The 22,927-nt window shown below is 43.1% G+C and overlaps 1 protein-coding gene across 1 annotated transcript in view; it reads left to right on the forward strand.

Moving 5' to 3' along the window:
- Positions 1-14,424, forward strand: part of ZR3 (Zim17-type zinc finger protein) — a 48,723-nt gene extending 34,299 nt beyond the window's left edge. The window contains exon 2 of the mRNA XM_086516334.1: positions 13,409-14,424. Coding sequence (XP_086372460.1) covers positions 13,409-13,950 — 542 coding nt within the window. The 3' untranslated portion in view covers positions 13,951-14,424. The remainder of the gene's footprint in view (positions 1-13,408) is intronic.
- Positions 14,425-22,927: the final 8,503 nt, after the last annotated feature.

Below are 22,927 nucleotides of genomic sequence, written 5' to 3' on the forward strand. Positions count from 1 at the left end.
TCATCGTCGTCGTCCCCGTCGTCGTCAACGACATAGTCCCAAGTTGCATCATTTCCCATGCATCATCATTGCACCATTTTGTGCAATCAATCATAGACCACTCTCGCCGACGAGAGTGGGGCCTTCGGAGGAGGGTTTTACGTCTCTGGTGTCGTATCTCTCTTCTCTCTTTCTCTCAGTCTCATACACTTGCACGCACAATATCCACTCACTTTGTTCATGATCATAGCACTCTCCATAAAGAACGGAAGGCTCTCCCTTCCATAAGAACTAAAAGGAACCTCGAGCAAATATGGATCACTCATCTTGAGAAAATACAACATTCATTCCGCTGCACCTAACGACAGGCGACACGGAGTGACGGAATTCCACCCTAGAGAGTATTGGCCCCAAACCTTGGCGCCCCTTTCGGTATTTCTTTATATTGCATCAACACAGTACAAGCTGGTACTCTAGACTCTGCACCTTCTCGAGGAAGCATGCTAGAGAATGAGCCCTAACCTCATATTTAAAGGCCCTAGGTCCCAAAAGCAGTTTATAGTGAAAAACCTTCAAACTCAAAAGCATTTGGTGCGAAAGCAATGCCAAAAAGCTGCCAGCGTAAATCACGGAATTCCGTAGAGCAGTCAACACAAAACGCGGAAATCCGTACAGCCTGCCACATCATCATGCTAGCGTAATTTTTGAAAATCTGCCGCAAGTCTCTTTTGTGTCTGTGTGAGAGTCCTGCTTTACTTTAATCCTTTATGTCACTTGGGGCCCCATCGGACAGGGTCCCCATAAGTTGGTATGACTTCTTCTTCTGCTACTTGTTGTTCTTAGGGTTTAGGCCCCTCGGCCGACATCTGTAAGTTGACTCCCTTCTTCAGGGCTTTGACACGTCAGCAGTTTGTGACAACTCATGACCCAAATTGAATAAAGTCATTGATTTTTTCTTTGGATTTCAAGGATACTGTTGGGCTGACAGTATTCTGCTGGATGACTCTATGAAAGAAGTACTTTGACATGGGAATTCCCGAAATGATTCTAATTCACTTGTGCTCTCCAGTGCGAGTCGTGTTTGAGTGCATGTTTGAAAGACGAAATGATTGCAACATTTCGGTCTTGAGATTCCATATGAGATGGACAAGATAGCAATAAGAATTTGTTAATCCGACATCAGTGAGATCCGGTGTGGATCTAGATGCGATTGCTAAACACGCTGCTGAGAGATCATGGTTTGAGATCATGATGGTGTGATTTGATTTGAATGTGATTTGAATGCTCAGTGATTGTTGTCTTTGTGCAAGTGCTGGATTTGTGTCGTCTAGTGCATCAATGCTTAGAGTCAGTGTCTACTGAATTGGTTTGTGGCTTATGTCTGATTTGGTAGGCGTAATTGAGGGCGATTACAATTCTTTCAAGAGGGGGGTATGTCACAAAATGATGACGTGACATGACCACTGGATAGATTCAAGATAATAGTTCTTGTCCGATGGGGCCCAAGGGACACAAAGAATTAAAGAAATGAAACTCAAAGTTATACCAACTTATAATACCCCGACCGAGGAGCCTAAAACCCTAAAGACCAGAAGCTTGCACTCTGAAAGAGAGTTCCGAAAATGACGTTGACATGCTGATGTGGCAGATCGTACGTATGCTGACATGGCAGGTTGTACGGAAATTACGCGTTTTGTGTTGGTTGTGCCTCGTGGCAGGTTATACGGATTTTCGCCATTCACATTGGCAGCTTTTTGGAGCGGTTGCTTTTGGGATTGACTGCTTTTGAATTGATTGCTTTTGGGGCATCCCTTGTAACAATAAAAGAGCCCTTGTTGCCTCATTGTGCAGAGTATCTGGATGCAGAGTCTAAGTGCAGAGGTCCCTTTGGAGTTGTACTTTGCAATGATTTGTAAACCCTAAAGACCAAAAGCTTGCACTCTAAAAGAGAGTTTCGTAAATCGCGCTGTACGGATGCTAACATGGCAGACTGTACAGAAATTCCTCGTTTTGCGTTGGTTGTGCCACGTGGCAGGTGTCACAAACTGCTTACGTGTCAAGCCATTGAAGAACAAAGCCACTGTGCAGATCACCGATTGAGGGGCCTAAACCCTAAGAAGCAGAAGTAATAGAAGAAGATGACGTGGCAAACTGTATGGAACTCCGGATTTCGCGTTGACTTGTTGACGTGGCAGACTGTACGGAATCTCGCGTTTCATGCTGATTGCTTACGTGGCAGACTGTACGGATTTTCGTGATTTGCACTGACTGGTGCTAACGTGGCACTGTACGGATTTTTGTAATTTGTGCTGGAAGCTTTTAGACAAGATGCTTTTGCACTAGATGCTTTTGAGTTTAAGGCTTTTCATGTAAGCTGCTTTTGGGCCTAGGGCCTTTAAATATGAGGCCATGGGCTCATTCTTTGACATAGTTCTGGGAGAAGGTGCAGAGCGTGGAGTACTGGCTTGTACTGTGTTGATGCAATATAAAGAAATACCGAAAGGGACGCCAAGGTTTGGGGCCAATACTCTCTGCGGTGGAATTCTACCACTTCGTGTCGCATGTGCTCTCTCTCTTTCAGTTTTAGTTGTTATTGAAGTGCTAAAAGTCTGTTCAGTCTGTTCTTTTCCTTTGGCACGTGGTGCCCGTCTTGTGCCAGTGGTATCAAAGCAGTAGGCGTGTGCTTTTCTGAAAGCATACTGGTCCTACAAAAGAGCAGACAGAGCAAACCAGAGACTACTATTGGAATTTTATTTGAAGTGTCTTCGGTTCCCGACCCTGAACTTACTAGCCACTCCCACCCTTACTTCATCGTGCATCGGGCGCTCCCGTCTTCACCGCTCATGTCTTACAGGGCATAAGCCATAAAGATCACTTGCAAGAGAAGGATCCAAGATTTGTTTCGAGCTGCTGTTTTTTTCTCAAAGGCAGTGCCATACAGTGGTGGAAGTCTATAGTTATCAAGCCGCACACTCCAAGGACTTGGCAAGCTTTTAAGAAAATATTTGCCCGAAGTTATATGGTTTCTGACATTTTTCTTCGGAGTGTAACTTCTGGCAGAGTGGGGTATCTGAAATGCTTGCCATGGAAACCCTAGCAGATTATAACTTGAAATTTTTCGACATCTCTCAGTAGATGTCTCTTCACGAGTTGATAACCTTGGAGGTCCGATGTGACTGCTATGTCTTAGGACTACTATCACCGCCATAGGAACATTGTCTATCCAAGAGCTTATGGTCCATGGTGCGGTCAGCTACTACCCTATGGAAGGAACCTAACCCTAAATTTTTTTGGTGCAGGTTTCAGGATAGAAAGTCAGTCGACTTTTCGAGCTCGGCTGATGTCGAGATTTCTTTTTAAGTTTGAGTTCTGTTTGAGAACTTGCTTTGCGATCCTGTTTGAAATTTGTTTGAAATGGATAGTATCTGTTTTGAACCCGTCTTGGTGTCGATTTGAACCGTTTGACTCTGGTTTGAATACTGGTGTCAATAATTTGTGATTTTACTCCCGGGTGGAGTAGTGAGAAATGCCGTTTTGGTATTGTTTGAACCTTGGAACGACGTAGATGGGATGTCTGGGGAGCGTTTGGTTGTATTCTTGAAAAATATTGTTGTTGTTACTTCCGGCCCGGACCTGGATGGTTATGTGGAAGGAGTATTGAGAAGTCTGAGCAATGGTTACTCTCAGCGTTTGGTTGTAAAAGGCCTCTATATCTCCTGGCCCGGACCTTTTTAGGTTATGCGGGAGGAGTGATGAGGGAGTCGTTGAATATCTCCCGGCCCGGACCTTGTTAGGTTATGCGGGAGGAGTGTTCATCGACGACTTTATGTTTATATGTCTTTTAACATGCATATGTGAGCATTTGTGTTGCATTGTGATGTGCCAACCACTGAATATTCTTAATTGGATGAGATTGCCTGGGTATGTAATTTTAGTGCATCAAGACACCCATGGAAGATCAGTGCGGTCTAGGTGTGATGGCTAATTTTACTACACCGGAATATCAAGAGTTCCGATCTGGCCGAAAAGCAGAAGCCAACTCCTTAACAAAAGAGCCGAAAGAAGAAGCCAACTCCTTAACAAAAAAAAAAGAGAGAGCAAACTGATTGTCCCTCGGAATTTTTTTTTGAGCTAACTTGAGTTGTTTTGCAGATATGCTGTAATCGTGGACGATTACTCTCTTTCAAGAAGGGGGGATGTCACAAACTGCCGATGTGTCAAGCCACTGAAGAACGGAGCCACTGTGCAGATCATCGGTCGAGGGGTCTAAAGTTCTAAGAAGCAGAAGCAGTAGAAGAAGATGACGTGGCAAACTATATGGAACCCCGGATTTCGCGCTGGCTTGCTGACGGGGCAGACTGTACGGAATCTCGCGTTTCATGCTGATTGTTGACGTGGCAGATTGTACGGATTTCCGTGATTTGCCCTGGAAGCTTTTGAACAAGATGCTTTTGCACCATATGCTTTTGAGTTTAAGACTTTTCATGTAAACTGCTTTTGGGCCTAGGGCCTTTAAATATGAGGCCATGGGCTCATTCTCTGACACACTTTTGGGAGAAGGTGCAAAGCGTGGAGTACCGGCTTGTACTGTGTTGATGCAATATAAAGAAATACCGAAAGGGGCGCCAAGGTTTGGGACCAATACTCTTTGGGGTGGAATTTCGCCACTCCATGTCGCGTGTCATCTCTCTCTCTCTCTCTCTCTCTCTCTCTCTCTTCAGTTGTTATTGAAGTGCTAAAAGTCTGTTCTTTTCTATCGCACGTCGTGCCTGTCTTGTGACAGCTGGCTGTACGGATTTTCGCGATTCACGTTGGCAGCTTTTGGGGGCAAACGCTTTTGGGATTGATTGCTTTTGAACCGATTGCTTCTAGGGCTTTGCTTTTGGGGCATCTCTTGTAAGAATAAAAGAGCCCTTGGGGCCTCACTCTGCAGAGTATTTGAACACAGAGGTCCCTCCGGAGTTGTCTCATGCACTAGTGCTAAAAGCACTACCATATCTTCCCTTAATGGGTAGGGGAGTGTGGGCTCAGAAGGTACTCAAGCTTAGTGAAAGCTTTTCTTTGCTTGAAATATGGTTCCTTTGTAATGCCCTACCCTCAGTAGTAGCAGGTAATCTATTGGAGAACTAGCGGATACCAGATCAATTAGTGACCTTCCGGATGGTTGAGCAAACCAGTTCATCACATAAAAACAATGTTCCAACTTGATCCTACTCTCATAAACACTCGAGAGTGATCGATGCTGGTTAAGACATATCCATACCTCGTGTGAAAGAGCAAATAAGCAAAACACACTTTACGATTTCCTCAAATATGTAACTTTGATCAAAGACTTGCCCTCTCATTTAAAGTTGAGGGTCTTTTGGAGGAATCCTTTACTCTAAAACTTGTCCCGGATAACAACACATCCTTCGAGGAGGCCTCTCTATAACCTCTCTCTCTCTCTCTCTCTCTCTCTCTATATATATATATATATATATATATATATATAGAGAGAGAGAGAGAGAGAGAGAGAGAGAGGGGGGGTGTAACAGACTTGGACACTCCAAGTCAAGAATCAACCGCGACAGCACCAAATAACCACTTCAAAACAATTCACAGATCACAATAGATTTGCACTGGCCCGGCGGAGTTCCGTGCCTAGAGATATTGGTCCCAAAGACTGGCGCCCCTTTCGGTATTTCTTTTTATATTAATCAATCATCAAAGTACAAGAGAGCGGTTGGGGTTTCACTCTCAGACTCTGCGTCCAGATCCTCTGAGAAGTGAGGCCCTCACCACTAATTTAAAGGTTACAAGGGATGCCCAAAAGCAGAGCCCCAAAAGCTTTTAAAATCAAAAGCATCAGTTCTCTCTCTCTCTTAGAGAGTCTTTTCTCTTTTTTTTATAAAAAAAAAGCAAAAGCAAAATTCGCGTCACTCATCATTTTCCAAAAAAAAAAAAAAACTTTTTTTTTAATAATCCGTCTCCGCGATTTCCGGAAATTAGGGTTTTTGGCAGAAATTAGGGTTTGCAGGAATTTTAGGGTTTCTGGCAGAAATTAGGGTTTCTGCTGTCCGCCACGTCATCACTTTGTGACATAACCCCCTCTTGAAAGCATTGTAATCGACCGCGATTACGCCTGCAAAACCGACAAAAGCCATAAACCGTCTTAGCAGACACTGACTGTTAGTACCTACGTACTAGGAACACACATCTAGCACATGTACAAAATCGACAGTCACATCACACGACATCACAGGACATCACATGACATTCAACATTCATTCGGATCTTAGACCATGATTTATCGGCAATGTAGCTAGCAATCACATCTAGGTCCAATCGGGACCTCATCGATGTCCGATTGACTAACCCCTATTGCAACCATGTCTATTCGAGATCAATTAGACCAAAATGCTGCAGTCATTTCGGCTATCAGTTCCTGCACTCACAAGAAGTCAAAAACAAATCAGTATCATAATCAGGAATTCCATTTCATAAAGTCATCCAACAGAATACTGTCAGCTCTCAGTATCCCTGAAGCTCAAAGAGACATCAGTGACTTTAGTATCAAAATCGAGGCATCTGTTGACAAAGGAGCGGAGTAACTCCCTCTTGTGCATCCCACTGCACCAGATCTTCGGCCAAGCTGAGTTCTGGGTTCCGTTTGGAGTAGACTATGCTAAACCAAAACATCGAGGTAAAGTTTCACAATCCGAGGAGTATCTGCTAGGTCCTCCTCCTCCATCCACTTCGCATCAAATGTAGGAAAGTTCTTGAACTTAACCAAGAACCCCCCTTCGGACTTTACCTTTCTTCGTATCATTATGTGCCAAAATCTGTTCAGGAACAAGGATCTCCTCGTTTTCTTCCACTTTGGGTTGCTCATCAGGCTCCCCATCATCAGGCACATCACCCTTAACAGGTTTCAAGAGACTCACATGCAATGCATTATGAATCCTCCAAGTATCTGGCAGTTCCAATCGGAAGGAGACATCATTTATCTTGTCAGTAATCTGGAAAGGTCCGTAGTATCACATACTAAGCTTTGGAAAAAGCCTCTCCTTTCCCTTTTTCTTTCTTAGGCGTGCCTTCTCAAAAGTAAGAGCACCCAATCATCCTCCTTCAGTTTCAAGTCGCGACGATGGCGATCCGCTGCCTTTTTCTGTCGTTCTTGAGACTCCTGCAAAGTCTCGCGAACCTTGGCAAAAGCCGTATCGAAGTCTCGCGAATATTCATCCGCTTCAAATTTCTAATCTTTCGTGCTCAGGAAGGATGGAACCTTCGCAGCAGTTTCAACAATCTCTCATGGCGTCTTCCCCGTCGAAGAGTGTATCGTGTTATTGTAGGCAAATTCCACCAAAGGTAAGTTCTTTTCCCATTGAGTCTTCTGATGCGAGATACAAGACTTCAATAAATCTAAAATCACTGAATTGGCAATCTCAGATTGCTCGTTAGTCTGCAAGTGGAACGATGACGAGAACTGCAACCGCGTGCCAATGTTCTCCCAAATTGCCTTCCAAAACAAACTCATAATCTGGGGTCTCTATCGGAGACAACCGTCTCAGGCGTGCCATGTAATCGGAAAATCATCGTGATCATTCTGTATTCTCGAGAGATAAAAAAAAATGAAATCCATTTCAATATTTTCCCAGGGGCGGGTGGGTATGGGTAAAGGCTGTAACAATCCCTGTGCCTTATGCGTGTCAAACTTGACCTTCTGGCATACCAAGCAACTGCGAACAAACTCTTCCACATCCTTCTTCACTCTCCGCCAAAAGAAATCTCTCTCTACCCCTTTCATGGTGGTAGCAATGCCGCGGTGACCCGTAAAAGGTGGACAGTGGCAATCAGTCATAACCTTTTCCCTCAACGGCTGTGTAACGCACAACATAGTCTTTTTTCATCAAGTAGCCTTCCCGAAGGGAGTATCCAGCTACTGTCTCCCCATCCCGTATCCTTGTGAAAATATCCGCAAAATCTGTATCTGTGGCACACTGATCGACCATATCCTCGAAGCTCCTATGATGTATCGCGGAAATAGCCGGAACCAACGGTTTTCGAGACAAAGCATCTGCCACCACATTCTTCTGTCCCTGCACATGGACAATCTGGAAGTGGAATTGTGACAAGATGTTCACCCACTGCATCTGCTTTTCCGAAAGCTGCTTCTATGACAAGAAGTAGTGCCAACTCTGATGGTCTGTAAAGACAGTAAAATCCGCTCCGAGTAGGTAATGCCGCCACTGAGTAAGAGCGTGGATAACCGCCAAAAGCTCTTTCCCATAGATCTGTGCTGTCATCTCCGGCCTAGAGAACAAACGGCTCTCGTAAGCTATGACATGGCCTTCTTGCATCAAGACCGCACCCAGACTACGACCACAAGCATCACAAAATACTTCAAATGACTTCTGCAAGTCCGGCAAAGTCAAATCTGGTCCTGTAGTGAATTTCTCTTTCAATGTCCGAAAGGCAGTCACCTCTGTGGGTCCCCACGAAAAAGGTACTCCTTTCTGTGTCAAGGTATGCAAAGGGGAAGCAACCTCTGCAAACTTTCGTATGAACCGCCTGTAGTACGAACACAGTCCCAAGAAGCTTCTAACTTCATGGACATTCCTCAAATCGGGCCAATCACGGATAGTCTCTATCTTGGCCGGGTCCATTTGCACTCCTGCTCCATTTGCACTCCTGCTGTGCTGCTGACACAATGTGTCCCAAAAAGTGTATCCATGGTAGGAAAAATTCACTTTTCTTTGCATTAATCACTAGCGTGTGATCTCGTAATGCCTAAAAGACTTGAAGCAGATGATCTCTGTGTTCTGCCTCATTCTTCGAGAAAACAATGATGTCGTCAAAGAAAGTGCCAACAAATAGCCTGTACTCTCGAAAAATCCTATCCATCATCCGGTTAAATGTCGCAGGAGCATTGGTTAAGCCAAAAGGCATCACCAAAAACTCAAATAACCCAAAAGTCGTCCGAAAAGCTGTCTTGTAGACATCTCCTGGCGCTATCCTGATCTGATGATATCCACTCTTCAAGTCAATCCTGCTAAAGCACGAGGATCCTTGTAACCTGTCGAGTATATCATTGATCCTAGGAATCGGAAATCTGTTCTTGATGGTGATTTCGTTGAGAGTGCTATAATCGATGCACATTCTCCAAGATCCGTCTTTCTTCAAAACCAACAACACTGGAGAGCAATACGGTGAAGTACTAGGCTGGACAAGACCCTTTTCCAAGAGGTCTTTCACTGAGTTCATAATCTTTTCATTCTGTACTCGGCTCACACGATAAGGTGGCCGATTCGGTGGCGTGCTTCCAGATATCAGATCAATGGTATGATCTTCAAGCCCTCTCAAAAGCAATCGACATGAGCGTAGAGAAAAAAAATCTTGGCGTTCTTTTCTTCAGGTCAAAACATATTCAACCTTTATCCATCGTTCAGTTCTCCCAAAAGAATGAGTAAGAAAACTGAAGTTCATCAAGTACAATCTCTAAGCCCTTCATTTATCAAAGTCGCTTTCTCGGCCCGGTAGTCAACCACGGCGTAGTTCTTGTGGTACCAAGGGATCCCGAGTAGAACGTCACTCACGTGCCCTGAACACCCCTGTCATTGCAAACGAAGTTTGCCAATGCTCGGTGTAATGGCAACATCCCATCCGGGTGCGAGTCGAACTACCTCCGCCTGTGGCGTCAGTCTGTCGGGCGTAGTTCCAAATCGAGCCGCCAATTCCAAGTGAAAAGAAGTTGGCCTTGGCTCCTTCAAAAGAGCTTCCTGATCCTTCGCTTTGCCCCGAAAGCGACAAAGTTTGTACTTTCATTCATTAGATTCGGTGCAGGTCCCACGCCATGTGGTACTAGTTCTGCTTTTCTATCTGCCTTTTCTGCCACATTCCTCAGCTGCTCTTGAACTCTCAGACCTGTTGTCGTCTTTATCATTCTATTCTTTCTGTGCCTTATCAGAGCACTTCGCGGAAATATGTCCATGTTCCCCGCATCCAAAGCACTTCCCCTCTCTGATGAAGCGAGCTCTCTCCTCAGGAGTAAGCTTGGGTCGTGCATCCTTTTTTTTCTCTGGGTTGCTCTTTTTCATTCTACTTTCATTCCCAGAAGTCTGTTCGGCTCGTTGTGTCATGGCCTCATCTGTGGGGTAGGTCAGACTGCCAGAGTGAATGGCAAAGCCCCACTTCGCATGACTCATCAACTCCTGAATAGAAGCTGACTTCTGTTCCAAGCAGTGATTTCGGATCTCTGCAGGTAGACCCAAGGTAAACCGCTCAATCTGTTCTCTGAACGAGATCTACTTGAATGAAGAGGCGGGTAGAAAAGAGCTCCAGAATCTTTCACAATAAGAATTCACTGTATCGCTCTTGGTCATCCGGAGATGGTTCCAAGCAGCTCGTATATCTCGCTCAAACTCTTGAGTCAACCAAGAAGAAATAAAAAGCCTCTTGAATTTCAGCCATGTAACTGGCACAGTCTTGCTTAATAGAAGCGTGGACCACCAAGTACGAGCATTCCCCTTAAAGTAGGAGGCAGCTCTCCGAATCTTGGAGTGCTCTGAATAGCGTCCTCCCGCGAAAGCGATGTCAAACTGCTGAATAAAAGACAAAGCCTTCGAAGCATCTGAGTCTCCTGAAAAGTATCAAACTTGATCGAGTGGCCACCTTCCTTAAACTCTCGGACTTTCTTGCTTTTATCTTCGAGAAAGTCATACTGGTTGGCTTTGTAAAAATTCTTCTTGTTCGCATAAAACTTTCCGTCATCGGAATCTGAGCTGTCTGTAGACGAGTCCTCAGTAGAACTGTCAGTCTCTGGGCGAGATTTAGCCTTCTTTGCCTTGCCCTTTCCAAAGCGTTGCTTCTTGCTTCGCTTTTTACCTTTTCTGTCTTCTTCGCTCGAATCTGAGGAGCTAGAAGAACTGTCAGAATAAGAAGAAGAAGAACTGGGTACTCCTTCAAATCGAACACGCTTCTTCCGTTTCTTTGCCTTGTCAAATGTCAACCGACGACCCAAATATCCCGGGAAGTCAGTGCCTTTCTTCTGCTTTTTGCCGTGCTTTTTGTCTTTCTTTTGCACGTTGAAAAGCTGAGCAATCCGTGCATCAACCACGTTCTCCAGTTCCTGCTCCGTATATTTTCTTGGAGGCAGAAGGTTTCTTGAGAGCGGGTTTCGGGAGTGGTGTTGTGGTTCTCTGCCACTCCATCTGTACCTCTTCCAAAGAGGTCTGGTTCATATATTTTGCCATCTTCGGGTTCTTGGCAAAATTGAGCATCATCTTTGTTGCATCGCCGATCAACTGGCGACGCTCTATCTCTTGCCGCTCCGTCTAAGTAGGCCGAGGCGGGCCATACTCTCTGTCTGAATCTTCGTTGTGATCCCAGCCCGCATCTCCAGATGCAGAGGGAGTCGACTGATCATTGCCTGAAGCCATAGGTGCCACGGAAAAAAATTCGGGGATCGGATTTCCCGTAGAAGAGAAATCGGCCGTGCTCTGATACCACTGTAACAGACTTGGACACTCCAAGTCAAGAATCAACCGCGACAGCACCAAATAACCACTTCAAAACAATTCACAGATCACAATAGATTTGCACTGGCCCGGCGGAGTTCCGTGCCTAGAGATATTGGCCCCAAAGACTGGCGCCCCTTTCGGTATTTCTTTTTATATTAATCAATCATCAAAGTACAAGAGAGCGGTTAGGGTTTCACTCTCAGACTCTACGTCCAGATCCTCTGAGAAGTGAGGCCCTCACCACTAATTTAAAGGTTACAAGGGATGCCCAAAAGCAGAGCCCCAAAAGCTTTTAAAATCAAAAGCATCAGTTCTCTCTCTCTCTTAGAGAGTCTTTTCTCTTTTTTTTATAAAAAAAAAGCAAAAGCAAAATTCGCGTCGCTCATCATTTTCCAAATTTTTTTTTAAATTTTTTTTTAAATAATAATCCGTCTCCGCGATTTCCGGAAATTAGGGTTTTTGGCAGAAATTAGGGTTTGCAAGAATTTTAGGGTTTCTGCTGTCCGCCACGTCATCACTTTGTGACAGAGGGGGTGAGCGAGAGAACTCGCTCTCACCCCCTCTCTCTCTCTCTCTCTCTCTCTCTCTCTCTATATATATATATATATATATATATATATATATATATATATATATATATCTCTCTCTCTCTCTCTCTCTCTCTCTCTCTCTCTATATATATATATATATATATATATATATATATATATATATATATATATATATATATATATATATATATATATATATATATATAGAGAGAGAGAGAGAGAGAGAGAGAGAGAATGGCACGACGGAGTTCCGAGGCAAGATGCACTGGCCCCAAAGATTGGCGTCCCTTCCGGTATTTCTTTATTATTATTTCACAAGGTACAATGTTTGAGGGTCCTTTCTTTGGCAATGCTCCCCAGCTAACCTGCCAAGAGCGAGGCCCTGGCTTTGTATTTAAAGGCCCTTGGCCAAAAGCATACAATGAAAAATTCTGGGTCCAAAATCTCCTGCCCCAAAAGCTTGCGTAAAAAGCGGAAATCCGTACGCTGTGCCTCAGTAGTCAGCCCGAAATTTGGGATTGCCGTACAGCCTACCACATCAGCACCTCTATGCAAATTGGGGTCCATGCGTTATTTTTACAGGGTTTAGGCCTCTCGAGCGGGTTCTCGTAAGTTGGTAAGATTAGGTTTTTAACCCTAACCCTCTTTAGGCCACTTGGCTAGAAACTGCAAGTTGTTTGAGGTAAGGTCCTCAAACTCTAACCCCCAAGTGTCCTCTCGGCCAACATCTTCAAGTTTGGGCATTCCACGCCATCAGTTTGTAACATATCCCCCTTTTGAAAGCATTGTAATCGCCCTCAATTATACCTGCAAAGACAGCTATAGGCCAAAAGCTGCAAGTTGTTTTGGTTTGTCTTCAGTTTGGGATAGCCGGCCAGACCAAATCTGGGGAAAAACTCCCACATGCCTAGAACCTAGAAAAGCCTCACAAGGCCGGGCACAGCCACAAAGAAGCCCTCCCTCACAAGATCTAGGTGGGGAAACCCAGAAGATGACATCCAAAACTCTTAACATAATATACATTGGCATCCAACAATACAATATTATATCTGCAAGGTATAAATGGGCTGAGCAACCAAACTTACGCAGGAGTTGGTCAAAGCTGTCCTTCAAACTTCATGTGACAGCTTTCATTGCATAGTCTCGCTTAGAACATCGCAATTGCTAGGATTACATGCAATCTTTTAAAGTATGCGCTCTTTCAATTTACAGAGCATTTTCAAGGATGCAGAATCTCAACATTTAAGTTGTGAGTAGATGCAGCAAGTTGTGCAAAGTTTTTTCTCCTACTCATTATCCTAGTAGTTACACATGAAGTCTTTTTTACTTCTCTGTTGATTGATTGGGACTAACAGTCCCCAGGGTACTTTTGTTTCACAGGCGATTACCTGGAGGGATTGCCACAGTTCGGAAATGCACGACCGACACTTCCGAACAGAGCAATAAATTGGACTTCTATTCTAGTCCGCACACTGAATGCAAATAAATCTTTTGGGCAAAGGGGATATAGCAGCGAAGTGTCTTCAATACATACAGACAATTGCCGCGTCTCTCTGGATTCTTCAACACAACGTGCTGTTAAAGAAAATGACGGCCAATGCGATTCTATGAATGGTGTCAATCTGGGTTCAAAGGTCTCAAAACGCCATAATCTTGCCATGATTTTCACTTGTACAGTCTGCCAAACACGGTCTGCCAAAACAATGAGTAGAGAAACATATGAGAAAGGAGTTGTCATTGCTCGCTGTGGGGGATGCAAGAACTTGCATCTTATTGCAGATAGGCTAGGCTGGTTCGGGGAGCCTGGTAGCGTGGAGGATTTCCTAAATCATAAGGGTGTGGAGATAAGGAAAGGTACAGAAGAAAGCTATGAATTCTCAGTGGAAGATCTTGCTGGTTGGAGTCCGCCAAGTAAGGAGTAAGTGCACTCTTTACATTCTACAACTTCTGTAAAGGTGCGGTTCTTTGGTGGTGTCTAGAAGCCCATTGAGATGCTCTCTGTGAAGTCCCAGGGGGTGCCTCTTTGACTTGATACCCTCCAGCTCTTCTAGGCTGCATTTATTATAATGTGATGCGGGGCTCGAGTTTGACCTTTATAGTGAGACAATGTTGAGAGATGTCTCACTAATGCATTACATTCTGGTACACAGAACTTCAATAGTTGTAGGAGCTGTTAAGGCTGTTGTTATCTCTCTTTGTAGATTCTACTTCTGGCCTGCCAACGGTTGATTGGTTCAAGAAATTCTGTGGGAGTGTTTTATAATGTTTTTGACTCCATCTTTTAGAAGGTTTCTGATAGTTTCTTTTAGGGTAAATTACCAAAATGTCCTGAAATTTGTGGAATTTTCCAAATACCGTTCAAATTTGAAGAAATTCTTAAGATACCCTTGTACCAATTCTGAACAGATTTTTCCGTTTTTTGCATCATTTATTCATTTTGAGAGATCCATCTTTAAGTTTTGTCGACAAAACTTTTCACAAAATAAGCTACGAAATAGAGGCATTTGTGATTGAAAATAATGAAGCATTTCATGTCAAGAGCCCACAACTACCGTCTAATCCTAGTTCTATCATCTTCACTTGCTTCCTTTGAAAAGTTGTCAAAAGAATGTCTTTGGAGATGTCTGCAAGCTTAAAAGCGGTATCTGGGAATTTTGGAAAAATTTAAGTGGATTTTCGGAATTATTGGGAAAATATGAGAGGTATTTTTGGGAATTATTTTTAGGAATTACACAAGCTTTAAGGGTATTTTGGTTATTTTCTCTTAATTTTCAATTTATTGATTCGTCTCTCCATTTCCATCTCGGGGCTTTCTGGCTACTGTAGTCTTTGCAGGGATGACTATACTATATAAAAAGTTGATGCACACAATCTTCTCACTACCTCTTATAGAAAACCTCTGTGAACAGCAGTAGCAAGTCATTTATTAGGCTAGATCATTCAGCTCATCAGCATAACACGAAAATAGAGAACTCTACAGATTAGGGATGTAATGCTGCATGTTGGCCAGAACAATGATGCTTTTGGTATGACAGGTTTTGAAGAGGTTTTAAACTTTTTTTAAAAGAGAGAGCTAGCTTTTCTCTTCTGTCAAGGTTTCTTGCAAAGTATTGTATTAACTGCTTGTAGCAAGCTATACAGATTTGTGTCGATATTATTAGATCACGTATGAAAGGTATGATAAAAGAAATGCCTACATTGCAAGAACTTTGGCAAGGTAGACATATTTGATTTCTTTCTTTGTCAGTAGATTGGATATTGTGGCATATGGAAGGTATTTGGGAAGGACTAATCACCTTTAATACCTAGTCAATCTAGATCCTGATTGAAGTATGCTCCACTGATACAGGAATTTGGTCATGCATCTAGCTGAAACGATCATCTATGGCTCTTGTTTGTGAGGATGAGAGTCAAAGAAGAGCAGGCATGCATGTGTGCGTACGAGGCAAGTTCTTTAAGCTTCGCATTATAGTACACTGGGGGCTTTGACAGCGATGCATGCCAACGTTCGGTGTGCACGCACGATAGTCAGGAGAGCCTGATGGTTCCAACTCTTAGGTACGCTAGTGTTTCATCATCTTTCCCATTGGCAAGATGTGGCAATTGGATGCCATGGCAACCGTGTGCTCTTGCCATGTTTTCAAGCAAGTGAAGGTGCATCCCTTGAACTTAGTAGCCAAGGTGTCCAAGGTTGCCAAATGCAGAAGAATGCAATCCACCACATAAATGCAACCATGTGAGCTCAAGGTTGCTTTGGAGTAGCAAAATCAACCAAGAACATAGCCTTGCGAGCCAACACATGAATATGTAGATTCAAAATATTCAAGCCTTACAAACGCTTAGGAGAGTATAGTTGATCCAATGAAAGTGATTCTTCGACAAGCGACGAGCAAATTTGTATACTGCAGCTATTGCAAGTAATTGCAAGGCTTTCTTATGATGTTGAGTTTGCCAAAAAAAAAAAAGGACTAATGATATGAATCAATTGGTTGACCAATGCAACAATCACAAAAGGAACTGAATGCAAGCAATCAAAATAGATTGCACAATCCACAATTGATCCAAAGGTAATACAAGGGTTCGTAGTAGATAAATCATGAATGTAAAGTAATCATGGATGGGAGGCAATTGCATACAATAGTGCACTCAGAGAACATCCAAGAGACCATGCATTAGAAAGATCACCATCAGTAATGCTTCCAGTGATCGAGTAACCATACAATCAATAAGCCACATTTTGCATATGAGGACCAAATCTCGACCAAAATCCCGGCTTTAGCATTGTTTCCACAATGAAATCCTAGTAAACAAAATTAAAGGCTTTTTCAACATCAACTTGCATAACAAGAACATCTTGATCAATGTATTTTGCATATTCCTTACCCAACTCGACATTGGCAATATTATTAGTCATACACAAATGGGGTATAAAGTGATATTAAAATGGATGCAAGCCATTGTATAAAGCACCCTTAATACAAGTTACCAAAATTTTGTAGACAACGGACATGAGTGATTAGAGAAGTGAGGAGAAGAATTTGAGGGCAAGGGATAGGCAAAGCTTGACTACAAGCTAATGGCCTAGGTAAGGAGCCTTATATAGCCTATGTGGGGCTATAGAAGGGGGTTGGGAGGATAAACATAAGGCCATTCCCTATGCCCTTTCATTGGTATTGAGAGCTAGGTAAAGAGGGTAGTGAAGTGGGACATTTTTGGAAAAGTGGATGCATGCATGCAAAGAAGGTGAGGTGAGTCAAGGAAGATGAAGTCGAGGAGGTTGGGAGGATAACCATAAGGCCATTACCTATGCCCTTTCATTGGTATCAAGAGCTAGGTAAATAGGGTAGTGGAGTGGACATTTTTGGAAAAGTTTATGCATGGAAAGAAGGTCAGGTGAGTCAGGGAAGATGAAGTCGAGGAGCTCGGCGTGTGTAGGGGAGCTTACACACACCCACCCTCAAGGTGCACAAGTTTTGGACAAAATTCTCACAATAATTCCCACATTGTGACTTACCTCAACATCATGAGCTTCTCTGAGGGAGGCACTGCATACCTAGCTAGGTACGATTGGGGGCATGGGATTGCCGGCTCGGTGGGGGGGGCCCAATCGTACCTAGCTAGGTATGCGGTGCCTCTCGAGCAGAAGCTCATGATGTTATGCATTGGATGAAAAAGACTTCGTTTTCTACATGAGAAAATTTCTAAATCTTCTTGTGGTGGCGGCGTGCACGTTTCGTGTGGAGCTTGGCTTGGCAAGAGGACAGAGTGAAGGGCAACATTTTGTGTTTCTAATATGTGGTGTGAAGAAGGCCGTGCCGGATAAGAGTTTCTCTTGGCGTCATCGTGCTTGGCCCACTGCCAACGCTGCATGGACCTGCTCCTTTGAATCGCAGGAGCGATCATCAGCAAGCCATCGCCAGTAGCCTTCACCCTAATGTTCACTATCGGTGATGCACTGGTTGCTTGGCGGGAGGATCCTTCATTGGCTCGCAGCATCCTGCACAAGGGCTATGATTTCAAAGATCTTTCATAACCATTAACGATTATTAAACTCTGAACACGCGGAAAATAGAAAATTATCCTTATTTGGCATCAAGCTTGAATAAAGCTTCATCATTCAGTCGCTTTCGAAGCAAGGAAAGATTACAATTCCATCGGTGTTGGCGATGAGCATTAATTTTTTCCTAATTGGTTTTAAGCGATTGTTGGCAAAAATTTATCTAAGGTGGATTTTGGCACACGTTGATGGCAATTTGAAGCTCGTCAACCTTCAATTTATTAAAATGTATTCTTGTTGACGATGATGGAGCAAAAGACATTGAGTGCACACTCACACACCCTCGCACCTTAACACAACACAAGGAATTCACTTATTTTCTCACGTCACACACAACCACTCAAAAGCTCAAATTCCCCCAAACCCAATTCAAGCTCCAAATGTCTCAACCTACAAGCCCTTGCCTACCCACAAACACTACAAGGTGAGTCGAGTTGATCAAAGCTTGAAATCACACTTGATAGTGGCCAAAAGATACAAAAAAAACCATCAAAAACTCAAAAACCTTGCTTGAATCATGTAGCAATCGACCAAGCACTCAATCCCAAAGACTTTTATCTTGACATCTTTAGCTATCCCAAAGCACCTTGCTTTTTTGTGGTTGGCCATTCTCATATGGATCGATCCATTCATTGATCTCTTTATATCTGCTTCCTTCACGGTATCCTCGATCATGACACACACTTGGGCATCGCCATCCACATATGCTTGCAGTTCTGTTTTCTTTCTCAAGGTAGCTTCAACTATTGGCACCATATCTACAGGGTGGCCAACCCTCAAAGACACCTGCTTTGATGCTTTTCTTTTTTGGAAGGAAGCCACATAGTCGCATATTTTGCCTGTTGCCTTCTTAATTTAGTGTTCAAAGACCAAACGACATATTAGCCTTTTAATTTCGTATATCGTTGACAATATCATAGTCTTCAACACCTTGGCCAAGAGGGTAGCCTTTGGACCTATTCTCCTTCATGACTGCCTCTTGCTGCTCTCTAGTTGATCTTCTACTTCAGCCTTTCCATTCCTTGCTCTTGTTTCCCTCTCTTCTTTTGTCTCTTTCTCCTTATCATACCTAGCTCTCTTATTGGTCAAGACATCCACATCTTGTTGCTCAAGGGTAATGATGTTGATAGCCCTATCTTCTCAATTTGCAGGCAATGGTTGAGGGGGTTGTTGCTGCAGTGGTGCTTCTAGTGCCCTCTCTTGACGATTTTCCTCCCCTCTTCCTTGACCACGTCCATATAAGGGATACATCCCTCCTCACTCTCTTGGTGGTTCAGGACAATCAGGGGCCTAGTGGCCCTCTTCGCCACAATTGTAGCATCTTCCTTGTAGCCTTCGTTCCCTGCCTCTCCCAACTGGCTACACTTCTCTTTGATTTCTATCCATTATGTTAATCCCCAACTCTTGCAAGTGACTGGCAAGATCATGCAAAGACCTGGCTAATGGGATCATGACCTTGAACCACATGCTCTGACTGTAGCCGGATCAGGACCTTGAACCACTCGCCCTGGCTGTAACGCGATCATGACCTTGAACCACTTGTTCTTCTCTATCGTCCGCCGCCATAGGAACCATTGGTTGCACCACCACTGGCTCAACATATGTCACACCTTGCTCCCATCTTCGTTTGATCTTTTTGCTCTTGACCTCCGTAATTTCCACCACTCTTTCAACCATAGCAATCTTTGAAGAAATCCTCTGGTGGTACTTCAAATGCTACCTCTAGTTGTACCCAAAGTTCTTTAAAGTGCTCTTGAAAGTTAGCATGAACATCTTTTCGTTGCTTCTATCACTCTCAATCTCCTTTCAAACTTGTCAAAAATTGCTTGCTTCACCTGCCATCCCACATGTGTCAAATTTGAGGGCAGGATGAGAGTGCCCACACTTTCCACTTGCATTATTTACATTATAGAAAGCTAAAAAATATTTCCTAGATTCAAAATAAGCCCCTTGGAACCGCATCTAAGGCTTCGACACCCTGTCTAGGCATGTACATGTGCTCGATTGTCAGGCACAAACCCGACTATTTACAATGTGTACATGTTACATTATGTTTGAAACCCAAAACCACATTGTGAAGGTTCCAAATGCATGTTTTTACATTTATTTGTACACATGTCCATGCATATACACACTACTCTGTACACACCAAAAGTTGTCTATCAACGACGGCTCATGCACAACATGCAACCATCCAAGGTACCAAATCTATGCAGCAAGGCTTCTACAACGCTTTCACATATATGAACAAACTCTGTTAAGGGAAATTTGGCTTCATTATAAGTATATTCTAGATTTTAGTGATTTACAATGTCAGATATGGCACAAGATATTCTAGCTGAGCATGCTTTTGATTTCTGTTGGAGTTATGGTTGTAAGAATGCACACACAACTTGGAGATGGTGAAGAATCTCAAGGCAGACAACCGAGAATGCATAACTAAGTTTGCACGTACAAGATAAGATAGTTCTAGAGTGATGGGTGTATATACAAAGCATGGAAGGAAAAACCTCCTAGTGAGGAAAAAGAGAACCCCAACAGTCCCGAGTGTGTTCACACACATTCCTACTGTATATATGGCAACAAATTTTCCTTGGGAGTGATGCAGTGAACAAGAGCTTGCACATAGAGTATAGGGAAGTGCCATGCCCTATGAACACGATCAGCCCACAAAGAGAAGTAAGCCCAAATCTTTGTGAAAAATTTCAAACTTCTCACGAGGCAGTAATGCCTTTGTAAACAGATCCACAAGGTTGTCATGGTGTTGGCACATAAGTCAACTTGATCTCTCCAACTAAGAGTCTCTCCCTAACATAGTGACAATGCACCTCAATGTGCTTTGTGGGAGCATGAAAGATTGGGTTCCTTGCAACTACCAATGTGCTCTAACTGTCGGTGTAGATGAGGACGCTGTCTTGTCCAACTCCCAAATCAGCCATAAGGCATTTGAGCCCCGCACACACAACCGTAGCTGTGAAAGCTACCATGTACTCAGCCTCACAACTAGAGGTGGTTATAGTAGGTTGCTTCATGCTCAAACAAGATATGCATGAGCTGCTGGGCATGAAACAAAAACCACTTGTGGAAACTTATGTGTCAAATAGCCCAATCCTAGTGAGAAATAACATGTAAATGTGATGACAATGATCCTCCCTTGGGATAAAACAACCCAAGATACATAGTGCCACTCAAGTAGTGAAAAATCCTCTTAATTGCCCGCCAATGCTTAGACCCTAGGCTATGCATAAAACTTCTCACTTATGAGACTGCAGACTGAATATCTCGCCTTGTAATGCATACATAAATGAGGCAACATATATAGGATCTCCAATGTTGTGTAGACTTCAAACCAGTTTCCATAGGAGTGACAATTGACTTACAATCATCAATTCTAAATTTTCTTAGCAAATATTGCACATCTTTGCTTGACTTCATGCAATACTTTCATCACATTGCTTAAACTGAATGCGGGACAGGGCCTCCAGAGGCTTGTTTTGGGCCTCACGGTGTCTCCAGGTTTCCAAACGGGGCATGTAGCCATTCGTTCCCTGGGTTTTTGGGCGTTCTAGACACATTGATGATGTCAAAAACATCAAATTTTGTCTTATTTTAAATTTATAATTTTATAAATTGTGAGGTAATGTAGATTTCATGTTTATGAACTAGAAAATTATGATTTTTGGGATAAAACTTTTATCTTGTGTTTTAGCAAATTAAAGCCTCTACATATGCTCATTTTCCATCGACCAGAAAACTCTCACCCTTGATTTTCAAGCATTGCTTCATTCTCTCATCATAGTCTGACACAAAGCGATAGGGCCATCTCGTAAATTTTTAAACCCCTCCATTCTCTTTCATTCCTTATTCCCTGTACGACGCGATAGCACTCATTTATGACTCCTTGAAGCTCTACCATCACGCCGTTCAGGCTTATGGACTCTTTTCGATGACACTAGGGGCTAATTAGCACATGTTTTGTTAGCAAATGAAAACCTCTACATGTGCTCATTTTCCACCGACCACAAAACTTTCACCCATGATTTTTAAGCATTGCTTCATTCTCTCATCTAGTCCAAGACAAAGCGATAGGGCCATCTAGTAACCTTTTAAACCCCTCCATTCACTTTGTTTGGGCTACATTCCTTATTCTTTGTACGACGCGATAGCACTCATTTGTGACTCCTGGAAGCTTTGCCATCGCATCGTTCAAGCTTATGGACTCTTTTTGATGACAATGTGGGATACTTAGCACATGTTTTGTTAGCAAATGAAAAAACCTCTACGTGTGCTCATTTTTCATCAACCGCAAAACTCTCACCCTTGATTTTCAAACATTGCTTATTTTCTCATTGCAGTCCCACACAAAGTGATAGGGCTATCTGGTAAATTTTTAAACCCCTCCGTTTGCTTTGTTCGGGCTACATTCCTTATTCCCTGTACGACGTGATAGCACTCATTTGTGACTCCTGGAAGCTTTGCCATCAAGCCGTTTTGGCTTATGGACTCTTTTTTATGACAATGTGGGCTACTTAGCACATGTTTCTCATTCAGGTTTCTCCCCTCTCCCCCCACAAAATGATAACGGGTGTTTGTGAATCCAAGAAGCTCTCCCCTTATGTTTTTTGGGATACTAACTCTTCTCGATGATGACACGGGCCGTTCATTCCACTCATCACTAAAATTCAAAGTAGAAGCATCAATCATCTACGAAAATAAGGGGGACAAGCTTGGCTCCCCTTTCAATCTTCCATTCATGTCTGCCAAGATGGTTGCCAAGTCCCCCAAGCCAAATCCTCAAAAGCCCAACTCACACCCCCCCAGGGAACTCATTGCCAAGTCTAACAACCCAACCCCTTAGGAGCCCAACTCACCACCCCCAAGTCTCCCATGCCAACTTCTCAGGAGCTGAAGTCACCAAAACCCCCTCTTGAACCTCTTTCAATAATATTCAATCACCAAAAAAAAACTCAAAGGGTATCTGAAGATTCTGAATCATCCCATACAAAAAGAAAAGCTGATTTGGTTGGCTGATTACATTATTCCACAAGAGTTGTATATAGTTTTGTTCATTTTGTCCATATGAACACACACCCTTTTTGAGATTATATTTTTGTACTTAAATATTTAATATCAACACTTCAATTCTCAACTATGTATCATGGTGTCTTTTATATTTAAATTTACATTAAATATTGTTCACATCAACAAAGTAGAAAAGACATGTATTTTTGCAAAAGTTACAATATTGGAAAATCCACTTCAACTTATAAAGTCCTTGCAAGTGGCTCAAATAAAAATCTTTTTGGGGGAAGACATGTGATGCATGAGGTTGCATTCTCCTT

Source organism: Adiantum capillus-veneris, chromosome 7, assembly GCF_014529385.1.
Source record: "Adiantum capillus-veneris isolate H3 chromosome 7, ASM1452938v2, whole genome shotgun sequence".
Lineage (NCBI taxonomy): Eukaryota > Viridiplantae > Streptophyta > Polypodiopsida > Polypodiales > Pteridaceae > Adiantum > Adiantum capillus-veneris.